This window comes from Trachemys scripta, chromosome 11 (genome assembly GCF_013100865.1).
Source record: "Trachemys scripta elegans isolate TJP31775 chromosome 11, CAS_Tse_1.0, whole genome shotgun sequence".
Taxonomy (NCBI): Eukaryota; Metazoa; Chordata; order Testudines; family Emydidae; genus Trachemys; species Trachemys scripta.
Genome location: NC_048308.1, coordinates 70,639,808 through 70,657,473, shown reverse-complemented (window position 1 = coordinate 70,657,473; position 17,666 = coordinate 70,639,808). Strand labels below are relative to the sequence as shown.

The following is a 17,666-nucleotide window of genomic DNA, read 5'->3' as shown; positions in this document are numbered from 1 at the left end:
GGTTGTACCAGTGCCATCTATAGAGGTCAAATAATCTCGTTACTCTTCCTGAAAAAGATTCCCCCAAATCTTTTTTCAAAGATGCTGTTTCCCAGGATAGAGCCTCCTCCCTCCCCCCGCACATTGTGTATGTATCACCTAAATTGCATTGCAGAGTCCTGGGAGCAGCCTTTCTAGTAGTATTTGGGGATTTCATTATGCAGCGTAGGCTGGAACCTAGCCATTCAGAGGTAGGCATAATTGCAAAATGTGGCTGTATGTTTTAATCAAAATTTTAATAAGGAGCAATTGAGGCAAACTCTTTTTTTTAACCTCAAACTGGTTTTGGTTTAGGCTTCAGTGCAGGTTTAGGAAGATTCTTCTTATCTCACCCCTAATTAATATCTGTCTTAGGTCACAGATGTAATAAACTAGCTAGTTCTTCTAAAAATTATTGTTAATATCTGATCATGTGAGTCAAGGAACTAGAACAGCTACAGGTCTGCAAGTTCTGGCATCAGTAATATGCAATATGGGAGGATTAATACCACAGGGACTATTTAAGGTCAAAGGGCTCCCCTTACTGCATAGAATGCAGGGTAGCCTAATAGATAAAGCACTGGATTGGGACTGAGGAGACCTGGGTTCTAGTTTCATCTCTGTCCCTGGCCTGCTGGTTGCCCTTGGGTAAGTCATCTCACTGCTCTGTGCCTCAGTTTCCCCAGCTCTTAAATGGAGGTAATACTGACCTCTACTGTAAAGTGCTTGGAGATCTGATGATGAAAAGTGCTCCGTAAGAGTTTGGTGGTATAATAATAATTCCCATCTTTTCTTTTAACGCTCCCAGAATGCTGAGTGGCCAGTGTTTTCCTATATTCGATGTCCTGGCTCAGCTACTTTCCATTCTGGTATCTAGCAGGATTGATGAAAATTACTATGGACGTGCCTAAGCGGCTCGTTTTTTGGAACTTTCTGATGGTAACTCTTAGAGTAAAACAGTAAATGGCAGCTTCCCGGGACCCTGTACAATGAAAGCTCTAGCAAAGCAGAGGAGCATATGGATCTCATCTAGATAGCAAGAGCTCTCAAGCAAGGGCCAGGCTAATAAAAGAAGCATTTTTACTGCACCATTCGCTCTTTGATTTTCAATTGCAGTTCCTAGTTTTAAAACAGGAGCAAAATGAGATCAGGTGAGAATGGTGCCCTGCTGAAGGCATGTATTATTACATTACTGTTTGTTATTTGTAGAACTGTAGCGCCTCCGAGCCTACAGTCCTGGACCACGACCCTGTTGTGCTAAGTGCTGTACAGACACAGGCTGAGATCTTCAAAGCTATGAAAGGGATTTGGATGCTTAGGTCCCATTTTCTCATTCTTGTAACCTTACTGTGTCGAGCAGAGCCCTTGTGCCAAGAAATGATTAAATCTATTGCTCATTTCAGCTACATTCTGAAATGTCTGTCCATTTGAAACATGCAAAAGAGAAGAAACCCACCTTTGCTCAATAGTGTTTTTGTAATCTTTTAGGATAAGTTTTATTAAACCTAACTCTCTTTTCGTCCCCAGGGAAATCATGCTCCCACAAATTATATGGGGTTCCTTATGAACATTTAGAGCAATGACCATATTTTGAAGGTGAGAATGTTTCACTAAAGTGGAAGGTGTTCCTAGCAGAATACAAATACAGTCCCATAGACACCTCACCTTTGTCTCTCTTTATTTTGTGACTCAAAGAGGATGCATGGCACAACAAGAATCTCTCTGAATGAAAATGTATGCAATCTGTGCACAGCTTCTGGGCTTCCATTCACCAGGGGGTGGGCCTGGCAAACCTCCCTGCTGTGTTTTGATTTGACTATTGTTTTCACCAAAGTGAGACAGAGCCCCAATGTGATTTTACTGGGGTGGGGATTAAGCCATGCAAAATAGCAGCACACCCTCTGTTTTTGTTAGTGGTTTCAGTCTGAAACCCCCAGGAGATGGACTGAGTTTGCTTGAAATAGAGCCCAGGTTCAACAGGAGGTTGGTCCATCTTTCGGGATTGTAGCTATATGCAACAAAAAAAAAATGGTACAGTGATGCACTAGGGTGGTATCTGACGAGTTGCCTTGACACTTGATTTCTGCTGGAAACAATAGTTCCAAGGTGAACCAATCCCTCATGAGATCATTGGCAGGATAGCGCAATGATTTATTGGGACACTGATAGTGGTAACCAGATCTTTAAAGGTTTGGATTCAAATGGTCTGAAGCTTCTCTGTTCCTTTGACTGATCCAGACCGCGGAGTCCTCAGCACTGAGCTGGAAACTCTTCCTGCTTCTGGTCAGGCCAGAAAGATAGTGTGGGAAAATGTTTTGCTTGCAGCTTTCCAGCACTTCTGGTCCATGCCAGGAACAGGAAACTTAAGCCCGACTGGAAGTAGATGCTGCCCAGGCTTCTGAACCTTAGTGGAGATTTGGATTCCAGCTTCAGGCAATGGCAGGGATCAGTTCCTCTGTGGATCAGTTCTTTCATCTTAGCCAAAATGGCTCATCCAGCCCTACAAACAGGTTGAGCTGTAGGACCAGCATGAGTTCCTTAGTTGGGGTTGGTCCTGCTTTGAGCAGGGGGTGGGACTAGATGACCTCCTGAGGTCCCTTCCAACCCTGATATTCTATGATTCTATCTGGGTGGTCTATTTGCAGGCAGCTCTTCCAGGTGAGCAGTAACAGAGGGCGCCTTACTCCATTGTTCCTTTTCCAGATCACTGAGTGCTGCAGTCTGTGGGGACTGCTGGTGTTGCTCGTATCCGTCATCAACGCTAACAGTCCAGTCTCAGTGTATTAACATGGGAGGTGCCCCTGAAGACAGTTTAAATCAGTCTCTGCTCTTTCCCTTCCCCTTGCTGTTCACCGGTTGTCCCCCGCTTAACCCTCCTCCAGAGTCTCTCCCCAGGGGCAGCGAAGGGCAGATTCTGAAATGTTGACTGTGAAACTTCTCGAAAGCCAGCTCTGCAGTCCTCTGAGAGTGAAATGGACAAATGCCAAACTGTGGCTCAAATTACCTGCCAGAGGAAAGTCAAATGCCACAGGCAGGGACCACTCTGACCTGGCTGCTGCTAGCTCAGATTTGCTTTTGGTGAGCAGCCAGTGAGCTGCCAGTTCAAGAGGGGAAATGGCTTTATTCACCTTCAGGCTCTGAATTCTGCATTCTGTATAAGCAGAGGAGATGAAATCCTGGCCCCATTAAAAGTTGATGGCAAAATTCCCATGGACTTCAGCAGGGCCCGGTTCCATCCGTGTTCTCTTCAGCTGTCTCCCTGAGTAGCACACGTGATGGCTGTGGCAGCTGGAGGTGGAAAGCCAGCAAGGTGCACATCTGAAAGGAAAACGTCAGATGAAAACTGAAGTGTGGTGAGGTCAGACTAGATGATTATAATGCCCCCTTCTGGCCCTACAATCTATGAATCTATCCCCAGGAAAAGGCCTCTTGCCCTAGGTGGGCAAACGGGAATTTCCTGGCTGTGTGAGTTTCAGTTAGACCTTTCATGTTCTTTTACCATAGTCTTGGGTATGTATTTAGGGTGACCAGATTCCTGGTCGAAAAGGGGACCTGACAGTGTCCAGTCAGATCTACTGACTGGATACTCAAAGTCCGGTTACTGTGGGCGGGGGAGGCGGGGAGGAGCCGGGTTATCATCTGCACCATCCTCTACTCAGCCGGGGCTGCTTCCTACCTGCGTCAGGCAGCTGCAGCTCCCAGCCCCAGCTCTGTAGGTGAGTCCCTCCCGACCCGGGTAGGAGAGAGCAAGGGGGAAAGAAGTGAGTGACAGGAGGAGAGGGGAAGAGGAGTGAATGGGGGTGGGACGTTGGGGAAAGAGGTGGGGCCTTCGGGGGAGTGGGGCAGGGGCAGGGCCTCGGGGGGGGAGAGGGGGGGGGGGGAGGTTCCGGCACTCCTGCTGTAGTGTTTCCGTCTTTTAACTATTACAAAATTGGCAACCCTATATGTATTATATTGCAGAGCTTCACTTATCCATACTAAGAAGACATGTGGGCGGAGACAATACAAAGCTGTAAAGATTTACTTCTTTCACAGCCCAGCATGGAAACATGCCAACGATTGGCAGGAGTTGCTTTCCAATCAGCTGCCTCGTTCCTGTAGATCCAGGGGCTGTGAGACTGAATCCTTGTACCAGGGGACTGGAGGAAGCCGGGTGCCAAACAGGGAAATGAGGGAAGGTCGAGATGAATTCCAGAACCCCTCAGATCCATTCAAAGTGTGGGTTCCTGAGGAAAGCTGAGCCTGGACTGTTTGGATTTTGATGCCATTCACTCTGCTGCCTTTCCATGAGGCCTTTGAACAGAGCAACTTTGAGGAGGACAAATTAATTTTCTTTCCTCCTCTGGGAGCGGCTTTAAAACTCATTTGCATTATACAGAATAGAGTGGGTGTATTGTTCCATCCTGCCCTGAGGGAAAATGGCAGAACCTTTTGTAAATCCTAGCGCGTTCTTTCATGTGCAGTCTGTGATTGGCCATTTCTAAGTGAAGAAATAATCCTTGCAACAAACATTATTTGCAACAGCTGCTTGGGACATAACTCTTCAAAAGCAGCCATTGTGCTGGAGTCTTTGTGCTAATGGAAAGTGGGGCAGATGTTCTGCCTGGGGATGCAGCTCCCTTGATTATCAGGTGTCCCAACTTGCCTGAAAGTGCACATGCAGAGTCATTGCTCTGAACTGTTTGGAGGCACAAGGACTCTCTTGTTCATAAGCCTTATTTTGGCTGCCACCTTTGGGCATACTGCTCTGTTTGTCACCAGCGGCACATGGCTCAGGGAGCTGAATCGTGCACGTCTTCACAGTTAACCTTTGACCCCAGACGTCCAAGGGCAGGCCATTCTGACAGGAATTCAGCCTCCCTGCTGAGGTAGCTTTGCACTGTGCCCTGCATCCATAGGAAATGTGGCGTCAGTGCCAGTATTCTGTGTCCTGACCAGCCCAAATGTAGACAGGGTTTTCTTATCACCGGGGCATGAGGTCTAAGGCAGGCACAGGATGGGATTTTAGCAGAGTTGCTGTGGGGAACTCCATTCAAAGGCGATCCTCCCCAGGGCACTAGAGGGCACTGTGCCAGTGATGAATGATGTATGTTTTGCATACAGCATCCTATTTACATTTATTTAAAGGGCTTTCTTCACCAGAGCTTGTCACTTGGGCACAAAAACATATAAAGTTGATTATAGTAAATAAAAATATTAATCATAGTAAAATAAGTATCAAAATACCACTCCTAAGCCATCAGGTGTAAGTAGGGCCCTACCAAATTCATGGTCCATTTTGGTCAATTTCACAGTCACGGGATTTAAAAAATCATAAATTTCATGATTTCAGCTATTTAAATTTGAACTTTCAAGGAGTTGTAATTTTAAGGGGTCCTGATCCAAAAAGGAGTTGGGGGGAGGGTCACAAGGGGGGCTGTGATACTGCTGCCCTTACTTTTGTATTGCTACTAGCGGCAGCTCTGACTTCAGAGCTGGGCAGCTGGAGAATGGTGGCTGTTGGCCGGGAGCCCAGCTCTGAAGGCAGAGCTGCCGCCAGCAGCAGCGCAGAAGGATGGCATGGTACGGTATTGCCACCCTTACTTCTGCGCTGCTGCCTTCAGAGCTGGGCGCCCAGTCAACAGCCACCGCTCTCCGGCTGCCCAGCTCTGAAGGCAGCGCAGAAGTAAGGATGGCAATACTGTGACCCCCCTGCAACTCCCTTTTGGATAAGGACGCCCAATTTAGTCTCCCCCATGAAATTTGTAAAGTGTAGGGTAAAAGCACACAAAAGATTAGATTTCAAGGGAGGAGAGCAGATTTCACGGTCCATGACGCATTTTTCATGGCTGTGAATTTGGTAGGGCCCTAGGCATAAGCCTGAAGAAAATGATACCTTTTGAACTGTGAAAATGAACAAACTTAGTTCTGTCAGGCTCCTAGGGCAGCAAGTTCTAGACTGAAGAACCCTCCATGGCTGATGCCATTCTACTAGCTCTTAGACAGACATTCCCCTAGAGCGAGAGCCTCCACCACAGAATACAAGGAATAAGGAAGTCTCTCAGGTCCAGTAGCTAAGACCCAAACCATGTCGGGCTTTAAAGATCAATCCCAACACCACAGAATCCACCAAGGATCAGTTTATTTGATTCTCATTAGTGATGCAGGAGATGATCATTTGGAATTCTCTGAGTTGCCCATTTACATTATCCATTTCAACGTCTATGCAACACAAGTGAGTTGGGAAGTGTTTTGGGTGCAGTTGGGGATCAGAGTAAATGCTCAGAAAAAAGACCTGAAGAAGAAGATGGAGTGGGGTTTTCAGAAGCACTCGGCCTTGACTTGAGCTTGCTCCCATTGACCTCAGTGGGAGCAGAGTTAGGCCAATTCTGAGAGCTTGTGAAAATCCACCCTGAGCTGCCAGTGAGACTCGCAGAGGCTGTGTCGGGAATTCTCTCGCCATTGGCCTGGCAATGTTGGCCATGTGAGTGTAGACCAGCCACCTGCATTACCACCACCATGTCACCTGATCCTGCTCAGAGAAGGTCTAGACCAACAGGTAGTAAAATCACTAGTGGCCAGTCTAATGCTTGTGCTGTTGCTAATACCCATGGAACTGCACTAGAGTTAGACCAATGGTGGGAGAACTCCTTCAGACTCACAGCAGACATGACCCAGCCCAATCTTCGTTTGCATTCGTAGGAGTAAAACATCAGCCTGAGTGGGGCCGGGGCTGGGAAGGAGGGCAGGACAGTAGGTCTCCTTGGTCCTGGCATGTGAAGAATTTTGGAACTGCAAGATTCAAAACACAGACAGGCCAAGACTGTAAAGGGGAACTGAGGAAACTCTCTTGATCTGGGAATTAAGAGCTAAGCCTTTCCTGAGATTTGGAGCCTGGATTTGCTGGAGCTGTACTTGTCAATCAATCAAAGGATTCTCTGACTGCTGCATAGGAGCTGGGGTACTTCAATGTGAAATGGATTACCCTGAAACTTGAGCTGCTGATTTTTCCTTTTAACTAGGTCAGTTATTAAAGCTGATGGTGCCATAACCACCATGGCTTCTACTAGCAAAGGCAATGCTAGTAACCCTAAGAGGCAGTCTGCAGTTGGCTAGGTACAACATAAAGCCCCCAGGTTGTTAACCAGACAGTCACTGAATGAGAACAGTGCAGCTCTGTAAGGGTCTCTTGTTATTTCAACTTGTGGGAAGCATCTGGGAGTTCCCAAAATAGCAGGCCCTCGGGAATTTCTTCCCATCAGCAGGGTTTTGTGGCACTGATAAACTTTCTGCAAATTCCACTTGGAGAGACATAGGTCTCTTATTTTCTTTCACTATCCAGCACTAATTCCGTAACAGCTCTGTGCTGCTGTTTGATCCTTGCTCATCACAACCATATGCTGAATGACAGCATAGCACGGAATAAGAAAGCCAAGCCAAATGCACATGAGCAAAGAGTCCTGAGCTTGGTGGGGCCCATGTTGGCCAGTCTCACAGTTACGTTTCTTCTGAGGGTCACTTCTTCCAAGAGTGTAGGGTGTACTGACTTACAGGCAGGTCTGGTCGGCCAAGTGCTGTTGCTACCAATGGACATCTGACCTCTGAGGGTTTCCAGTGACTCAGATGCTATGACTTGTGTATGCAAGACAGGCTGTGCATGGGCAACCAGATTTTTCAAAGGGGAAAAGCTAGGCCTCCTATAGTAGGGAGGTGGAAAGCGCAGTGGTTTTGGTGGCTGTCAGGGACAAGTAACAGGTAGAGACATGCTGACTCCTTCCTCTCACCCTCCTGCCTTTCTTCTGCCCCATCTCCCCTTCCTGTCTTTTCTCCTTTACTGTACCGGCCAGACTTGCTGTCTGTATTTAATCGCCTGCTTTCCCTCTCTATGGCTGTGCTGTTTGTAAGCTCACTTTTCCCAGATCTACCGCAGACAAAGCCAGTCTCTGCCTCCAGCCAGTTTCACCTCGGGGGAGAGTTGGCTCAGCTTTTGGGGAAGTCAGTGGGAGGCCTCAGGGTAAAGTGACGACATGTGATGGCCCTTGTGAAGGATGGGTCTGGAGGCCCACATACGCTCAACCAGCCTGCCGTCAGTTTCACCAGCCAGTGGCTCCCTCGGGTGGCCAATCTGCAAAGGGGTGACAACAAGCTGGGAGACAACACTGGGATGGGGGAGCGGGGGTTTCCAAACCTCCAGGGATCTCAAGACAGGTCCTGAAAAGAAGGGCCCATGCCAGATCTTCAGAGAGTTGGGGTGACTTCCCTCTCCCGCTCCTTCACACTTCCCAGCATGGGCGAGGGTGTGGCTGGAGTGCTCTGACAGTTCTGGGGGACCGAGCAACCGCAGCAGCTCAGGGGAAGGCGGCGGGAAGTCACATTTGCTTCCAAGTCACTCCAGTCTGGCGTTGGTTAGGCATGTGGTAAGCAGTGACTTCTGCTAGTCTGCTCAGCTCTGCTCTTTTAACCTCATCCGAATGAACCACCCCTTCTCCACCCGTCTGTTGCAGCATCTTGGACATGTAGATGTGAATTTGTCTGTACAGCACATAGCATGCTGAGCTTTGTTCTTTGATTGGGGTTCCAAGGGACTATGGTCATATAAATAATCATGTGATCTTAAGGCCTTCCCTGCCCCCCCATCCCCTCAAAGCTACTATGTCCTTTACTTGTTACTACAGCTAGAGGAAAATCAGGGAAGAGAAGAAGCTGGTACCTCAGTGTTGTGCTGAGAGAGTGCTCAAAAACTGGGGAAAAACTCAGTTTACTGAGAAGATCCATTGCTTTTAAAGCAAGCGGGGTGGGAAACCAATCAAATCTGCTGCTCTCTTCTCAGGTCAGAAATCCAGGTAGCATTCTCAGGGCCACTAGAGCTTCTCCAGCAAAATTCTCCAGCCTTCTTTCTTCTGCCAAGCACACGTGTCTCTTCCTCTTCTGCAGCAAAGGACCCAGAATTGCAGTCGCCTGTAATCTCTGCGTTTTAGTGGGTATTAAAGTGTCAGTGAAGAAATCCACAGGAGATGCTGGGTCTTCTGTTCCTCCACCCACTGTATTCTTAGGGGCAATCTGGGCAGCAGTGGAATTGCAGTGATCTGGTTTGAAAATGCTCTGACTTTCATCATCTTTTTTTTGTGCTCCCACCCCGAGATCATAATTTCTTTTCTAGCTCGGTTTTGTATTAAACTTTGATGTCCATATTTTGTCTTAGTCGTGTGTCCTGTAATCTATTGATGCCTGCTGCAAAAATATACTGTTATCTTCTAATCCAGCTGCCTAGTACGCATAGCAAGAGAGCGGTCAGGAACGGCACTTTTGTTTCTGTGGCAGATATCAAAGCCAATTCTATGCAATACGCTCAGAATGTGCTGCCTTTTATTAACCCAGGCAGCTGCACGATCCTAGTTTGGAAATGGACAAGGACATGGCTGCCAAGTTCTGCGCAGCTCCATGCGTGTCATTCTATGCAAATTAGTCCATGGGACAATTTGCATAATTGTCAGTGATTTGCATGAAACCTTGTGGTGTGGATTTAGCACTGGTGAAAGGCACTGGCTTCAGAGCCCTGATGAGTGAAGTTCTCTGTTTATCTACAAGGCCTCAGGATGGCAGGCTTCCCACACACACTGGCCTGCCAGGTCACCCAGTCATAAGAACATAAGAACGGCCATATTGGGTCAGACCAAAGGTCTGTCTAGCTCGGTAACCAATATTCCGACAGTGATGCTTCAGAGGGACTGAACAGAACAGGGAATCATCAAATGATCCGTCCCCTGTCGCCCATTCCCAGCTTTTGGCAAACAGAGGCTAGAGTCACTTCAGAGCATCATTTTGCATCTCTGCCAAGCCTGGCTAATTGCCATTGATGGACTTATCTAGTTCTTTTTTAACCCTGTTATAGTCTTGGCCTTCACAATATCCTCTGGCAAAGAGTTCCACAGGTTGACTCTGCGTTGTGTGAAGAAATACTTCCTTTTGTTTGTTTTAAACCTGCTGCCTATTAATTTCATTGAGTGACCCTCGTTTTTGTGTTATGAGAAGGAGTAAATAACACTTCCTTATTTACTTTCTCACAGCTGTCATGATTTTATAGACCTGTATCATATCTCCCCTTAGATGTCTCTTTTCCAAGCTGAAAAGCCCCAGTCTTATTAATTTCTCCTCATATGGAAGCTGTTCCATACCCCTAATTGTTTTTGTTGCCCTTTTCTATACCTTTTCCAATTCCAATATATCTTTTTTGAGATGGGGCGACCACATCTGCACTCAGTATTCAAGATATGGGCATACCAGGGATTTATACAGAGGCAATATGATCTTTTCTGTCTTATTATCTATACCTTTCTTAATGATTCACAACGTTCTGTTCCCTTTTTTGACTTTCACTCCACATTGAGTGGAAGTTTTCAGAGAACTATCCATAATGATTCCAAGATCTCTTTCTTGAGTGGTAACAGCTAATTTAGACCCCATCATTTTATATGTATTGTTGGGATTATGTTTTCCAATGTGCATTACTTTGCACAGTGCTGATCTGGGGGGTATTTTCTCTAGGGCTCAGAGCAGTAGCTCAGTGCCCAAGACCAATGCAATTGTTGGCGCCTCTGCTTAGTCCACCATGTGTAGTGGTTAGTTTGTAATACCTGGAACTGAGCCCCATGGTGCCCAGGCTACTGACCACTTACTAGGTGGGAACAATGTACGATCCCTGCTGAGTTGGGTTGGAGTTTGGCTACTGACCAAAGGCGAGAGGTTCTGCAGTGCATTGGCAATGCCCAGCAGCAGCCAGCCCCCAGCAGCGCTAATGTGATACCTTCAGGAACAAAGCTTCCTTTCTTGAACAATAGGTGTATTTATGCTTGGAGTGGACACAGGCAGAGGCATCCACTGTGAGATGCCCTGGAGAGATTCAACTTCAAACAGCAAAGCAAACTAGAGCCCCCCTCCCCACCTAAGAAATTCCTCCCCACACTCTGACTTAGGAAAGACTTCCCTGGGGCAGGGTTGCTGGGGGCGTGGGGGAGTAGATAGCTTGTGCCTCTTCTCATAAACCCTTTGAGTGCTGAATCCTGGCACCTTATGCAGGCAAAACACCCTGTGAAGTCAGAGAGGGTCTTCATTGTATTTTCATCACATGAGCAGGTTCCCATTGTCCCTAGTTGCTGTTCGCACCCAGAGCTAACAGTGAGACTCACAAAAGCTGTTGCTAAGCTGGGGTGAGTGTGGTGAGCCAGACAATAAAGAATCTTTCTCCTGTTCTTATGCTCCATACCTAAGCAGAGCTCCACCATGGTATTTAAACGTAGTGAGAGATTCAGATCCATATGCGGCATCTAAGGACCGTGGAGATGCCGTGAGGGTCTGGAGGAGAATTTCTCTGGCCTGGGCACCCTGTAGGACTGCCATAAGCAGCCTTACACTGCTGCCTCACAAACTCCAGTGCAGGAGATAGGCTGGCTAAGACAGGGCAGGTCTGTAGCACATTGCACTGTGAAGCTCTTGCTCCATCTTATGTCCAGGGCAGTTTTGGCCCTGGTGGATGCTAAGAATTGGACCCACAATGCAGAAGGCCAGCTGCTCTTGCCTTTCTTTTCCATTGTATTCAATAAAGAGTCATTGGGTAATGTTTGGCCTCTGGGTAAAATTCTTGCCCATGTTTGAAAAGCAGTTCATTCTGGAGCTGTGATTGACCCAGACTAGGGCGAGTTTTTCAGTGTGATATGAAGTTCAGTGAAGTAGGCTTACGCACAGCTAGAGCAGTCCATGAAAAATATCTAGATGGCAACGCAGTCAACATGCCGATCTGTGGGAACTTGAAACCACTGTTTCTTTATTTCTTCCCATGTGGCAAGAGCTCACACAGAAATCACAAAGTTCACCACAGTCTACCTTGAGGGCCTGTCACTGCTCTACAGCCAAAATGCTTCTGAAATAAATGTAGTCAAACTTTACTAATTCTGCGTCACTGAGAATGAAAATGACGCTTAAAATTGTTGATTGGCTCTAGTTTTCAAGATATGCTATTGGGTCAGTATATACGACCCTTGATTTGGGAATGGCGGAGGATAAGTGAGTTATAAAGGGAGGGGATCTCAATTTAAACCAGAAATGACTAAAATACATCTTTGACTGGATCTATGAATAAATCTATGACTGGATTTGGACAGTACTTGCTTTTTAGGCAAAACAATGAATGATGCAATCTGAAGCTGGTACAGTGTTGTGCTCTCTTATTTGTCAGTGTTTGATTTTGCAAAGGGACACATTTCTGTTTAGCCAAAGTGAGCAGAGATGCCTCGTACTTGTGTGAACAGTGCAGATAACTTCTGCTATGTTTGTGGTGAAGTGACTTTTGCCTCACAAAAGCGCAGTATAACCACTATGGTTAAGAAAGCCTATCACCTTTATTTTGGCTGCAAAATTGGAGATCAGGACAAGAGGTGGGCCCCACACATATGCTGCAACACTTGTGCAACAAATCTTCGCCAGTGGTTGAACAGGAAAAGGAAATCTATGCCTTTTGCATAGCCAATGATTTGGAGAGAGCCAACAGATCATACCAGCAATTGTTACTTCTGCATGGTGCCTCCAGTTGGGAAAGGTGTGTCAAGGAAGAAAAAGTGGACTGTGCATTATCCAAACATTCCATCAGCTATATGCCCAGTACCCCATGGAGGAGGACTGCCGGTTCCTGATGCACCAGAATCCTTCTCACTTGAGTCAGATGAGGAAGAGGATGAAACTTCTGGTTCTGAACCATCAATGTCACAGGACCCACATTTTCTCCCATCCTCCTCCTCTGAACCACACCTCATAATACAAGGTGAACTGAATGACCTTATCAGGGATTTGGAACTACCCAAGAGTAAGGCAGAGCTGTTGGGCTCCAGACTACAGCAGTGGAATCTCCTGGCAGGTGATGTTAGGGTTTCCATGTTCCGTGACCGTCAAAAGGATCTTGTCCTATTCTTCTTCATGGAAGGTGATCTTGTAGTCTGCAACAACATCGATGGTGTGATGGCAGCCCTCAACATCGTTCACGATCCAGATGAGTGGAGACTGTTCATTGATTCATCGAAGACGAGTCTTAAAGCTGTTTTACTGCATAATGGTAATGTTTTGCCATCAATTCCAGTTGGTCATGCAGTCCATATGAAGGAAACCTATGACAACCTGAAACAACTTTTCAGGTGCATAAACTATGACCAAAATCAGTGGCAGCTTTGTGGCGATTTGAAGGTTGTTGCTCTCTTGCTTGGTCTGTAGACTGGATACACAAAGTACTGCTGTTTTCTCTGCGAATGGGATAGTCGTGCAAGAGATTCCCACTACATCAAGAAAGATTGGCCACTCTGACAGTCATTGGAGCCTGGGAGGAAAAGTGTTCAGCATCCACCACTTGTTGAATCAAGGAAGATTTTGTTACCACCCTTACACATCAAGCTGGGTCTGATGAAGAACTTTGTCAAGACCATTGACAAAACACAAGCAGCTTTCAAGTACCTCCATGGAAAATTTCCAAGGTTAAGTGAAGCTAAGATAAAGGAAGGTGTCTTTGTTGGTCCTCAGATTTGTGAACTTCTTCGAGATGATGCATTTGACCATGCACTGCTTGGCAAGGAAAAGACGGCATGAAAAGCCTTCCAGTTAGTGGCAATAAATTTTCTCGGAAACAACAAGGCAGACAACAACAGGTTGTTGGTGAAAAACCTCCTCAAGGCATACAAAAGCCTTGGTTGCAACATGTCACTAAAGATACATTTTTTGCACTCTCATCTAGATTTCTTTTCCACCGAACTGCGGAACAGTGAGCGACGAGCACGGCGAGCGATTTCACCAGGACATTGCAACAATGGAGAAACACTATCAGGGCAAATGGAGCCCATCAATGCTTGCAGACTATTGCTGGACAGTGACAAGAGATGCTCCATTTAATGAATACAAGAGACAAGCCAAGAAGCGCCGAGTAGACACGGAATAGGACTAAACTGTGTACATAATAGTTTTTTGCCTTTTGTTTCATAATACATTTTATTTATATAACCCTTTTGCTGATTTTTAAAGTGTTACATAAACAGGACAGGTGAAATATTATCATGTAAAGCAACCATAAACACATGAAAAGACCTAGGTTTACAATTTAGATAGTAGAGTTTTAATCATACACAATATACATAGACATAAAATGTAAAAACTTAAATATCTTAGAAACAGTAGCAAATCAGTTGTTTTAATTGTCATATTTAAATTCAGCACATCAAAATACATAATAAATAGCACATTTTCTCTCTGAAGCAGACGACTTCTCAAAAATTGTAGACCAGTGTAATTAATGAGAATTAGCAATGATGGGCAAAAGAAATGAACAATGATCCGAATCATCCTCCAAGCCACAAAAGTACCTTTGTTGGGTGGTAACATTTAATTACGCAATGCAGCCAGCCACAGAGATGCCAGCTAGCAATGCTCAAATGTGGGAACTTCTCACAAAATAATGGGAGATCAAAGACCCTGTCTTTGCAGTGAAAGTGCAACTACAAACAAAGGAAGCAGGGATGCCAGCTTCCAGGGACCATGGCATTTCCTAGTGCAGCAAGTAAGCCTGCCAACGCTTGGTGGTGGAGATGGATGAAGCAAGGAAAACAGAAATGTCAGGCACCAGTAGAGAGAGAGTGAGGGGCGCAGGAAGATGGAACCAATGGAATGTGCTTGTTGGTCTTGGGGAAATAGGGCTCCCTACTGAGCTCTCACTCACGTTACCAAAGGTTGAGCCTGGGAAACTTGTGAGGAAAGCATAGGAATGGCACCAGTGATTCTAGTAAATGGCACTGTGTTTGGTGGAGGTGTAACACCGATAGACCCCAGTCGGTGGTGGGCGGGATTGAACTTGGAACGTTTGAAGCTTAGTGCATGAGCCTTTACTGCATGAGCTAAAAGCCACATGACTGGTAGCTAAGGCTATAGCAGACTCTTTAATCTTTAAGTAGTGTCAGTGCCACTAGAGGGGACAGAGCACCACACCCAGGAGGTGTGTGGGTTACAGAGGCACCATGCATTAGATGGGATCTAAAAGCAAATCTCAATGGTATAACTCGCTGGTGGCCATTAAAGGTCTATTGTCACTGTTCGAAAAGATTGCTTTGCTCAGCGTCCAATTCTGACACCTACATTCAACCAACTTAAAATTCTCTCCCACTGCACTCCCGCCACTGTCTATCTCTCAAACACACACTGAATAGGATACTCTTCCCTTTCCAGCCCAAACTGTAATGTACAGGTGTTGTGCACTATTAAAGAGCTGACATGTTTCGCTCCGGAACGGGTTGCTATTCGGTATATGGTAGGTACAAAATACTGCTCTTATTACTTCAGTAGCAGGTGAAGTAATCCCAGCACAGCTTGTAAAGCACGTTGGAATGAAAGACACTTGTAGAGCTGCAGGTATTGATACGTATCATTTATACTTATAAGCCACAATTAATTTTAGATGCAATTTTCCCCTATTAGATAGACATGAACATCCACTCCAAGAGACCACGTCACTTAGCCCGCTGTTTCCTTTGATCCAGCCTTTGGTCCTATGGGAGCTCTACGTGTATCAGAGATGAGTTCCACGCTTGTGCTTTGACTCCTGTGATGTACTCAGCAGCAGTTACAATACCAGTGTTGTCATTGCAGGCCACAATGGCTCCCAGGATGCTTTGTACACATTGGTTAATTCAGCCACACATCCAACACTGTTAGCTAGGTAAATACTATACCCATGTTACAGGTGAGAATGCTAAGGTACAGAAGAATTACATGATTTGCCCATGACCACATGGGAAGTCTGTGGCAGAACTGGGAATTGAACCCAGGTCTCCTAGCTCCTACTCTTGTGCTTTTTTAAAAAAACAAAAACCTCCTTTTGAGCCACTCAGTGCAACAGCACTGTGATACCTACAGAACACTTGAGAGATAGGCAGTTGGTATGCTGTGGCCATGGCTTACCATGTTGTTCCTAATCATCTCATTGCTAGCTTGCATTGAATCCACCTGTTTTCTCTCAGCTTATATTTAAATTGGAAGCTCTTTGGGGCAAGGACTGTTTTTTTTTTTTTACAAAGCCTAGCACAATAGGGCCACTTGGCATTAGCACAATACAAATGGTCATCCACAGTCATCTTCCTGGTGTCCATCACAGCTTACAGAGTCTCTAGTGACCAGTCTACTTTATTCTACCCTCTTCAATAATAAGGTACTGCAAAATACATGACCTAAATGCCTTCTGAAGGTGGGGCCATGGTTCCACCTTCCTCGCCCATCCTGCCAACATTTTTCTCACCCCAATGAGCCCATCCTAGCTAGGCCTTTCTCCACAAATCTGATGTCTAAAGGTCCCTACAGTCACTGACCTGGAGTGGACTAAAACCCATTAGAAACACTACCGTAACTCCATAGGAAACCAGGCTGAAACAGCTGTCCTACTGCTCCTCTCACTGGAACCTTCTGGAAGCTCTGTGAGGTCCAATTAAAGTCAATAAGAGTTCAGTGTCCAACTCCCGTTTGTCTTGTTGTGTTTTAGCTCTTCTGCTTCAGCTCCTAGCCTGAACTCAGGGGGTGAAAGGTGCTTGAACATGAGAAGGAGCAGGGAAGGGCATTTATGTCGTGGGCAGGGGATCGCTAGCTATCTGTGCAGCCCCCGAGGGAGATGGAGCACACAGCCTCTCTGCACCAGTTCTCCTTTCAGCTCCAGGTTTCGTATTTCAGTTCCGTCAGGTTGTCTCTGACCGGGGTTAGTCAGATTGGAAGCCCCTGAAGCAGGCAGCATGATGCAGCTGAAAGAGAGTGAGGCCCCCAGATGTGAGAAAGAAGGAAAAGAGTGGCGATGCCTTCACGGTGGGCTGATATCACTGTCCTCTCTTACCCTCTTGTTCACAGCCACTGTGCCAAACCACGGCGGCCACGTAGCAGATCAGCCTGGGACGCTTGGAGGGAACGGACAGATGAATCTGCAGATCAACGGGGAAACGTTCTCCGAAGGGGACATGCTGCTCCAGGTACCGTATTATATCCTAGCCCTCTACACTCACAGAGTGCAAACAGCACTTTTAAACTAAGAAATATCCTGCACTTCAGTTGATGGTGTGCAATGGATGAATGCGCTGTGGCAAAGTGCAGGGCACTAGCACTGTGCAGGGCACTAGCACAGCATGTGTGATGTGGAAAATCCCTGCTCCAAAGATGATGAATAGTTGCAAAAGGTGTTACCGTGTTAATCTGGATCCTAGTAGCTGATTCCCAGAGGTCTGAGTCTGTGACTGCTTCAAACTAAAGGACTTAGTCCTGTTCCTGAGATAGCAGAGGCTCATGTTTTCAGTGCTGGCGGTCATGGGTTCGGACTCTGACATCAGCCTGAATGTACACTCATCCAATCAGAGGGGGAGGGATAGCTCAGTGGTTTGAGCCTACTAAACCCAGAGTTGTGAGTTCAATCCTCGAGGGGGCCATTTAGGGATCGGGGCAAAAATCTGTCTGGGGATTGGTGCTGATCTGAGCAGGGAGTTGGATCTCCTGCTGTTCCATGATTCTATCAGTTACTGCATCTGACCAGTCAGAGCTCCCTGATAGAACTCCCATAATTGTTTGTGATGAATGGGACTTTTCAAGTGAGTGAAGTTAAACAGAGGTGTAAGCCT

At 46.3% G+C, this 17,666-nt stretch overlaps 1 protein-coding gene across 3 annotated transcripts in view; it reads left to right on the top strand.

Annotated features, from left to right (window-relative positions):
* The window catches only part of LOC117885124 (aryl hydrocarbon receptor-like), a 132,296-nt gene that overhangs the window by 61,946 nt on the left and 52,684 nt on the right, over positions 1–17,666 (top strand). For all 3 annotated transcript variants that reach the window (XM_034786293.1, XM_034786291.1, XM_034786292.1), the window contains exon 3: positions 16,909–17,027. In XM_034786293.1, the coding sequence (XP_034642184.1) occupies positions 16,909–17,027 (119 nt within the window). The remainder of the gene's footprint in view (positions 1–16,908; positions 17,028–17,666) is intronic.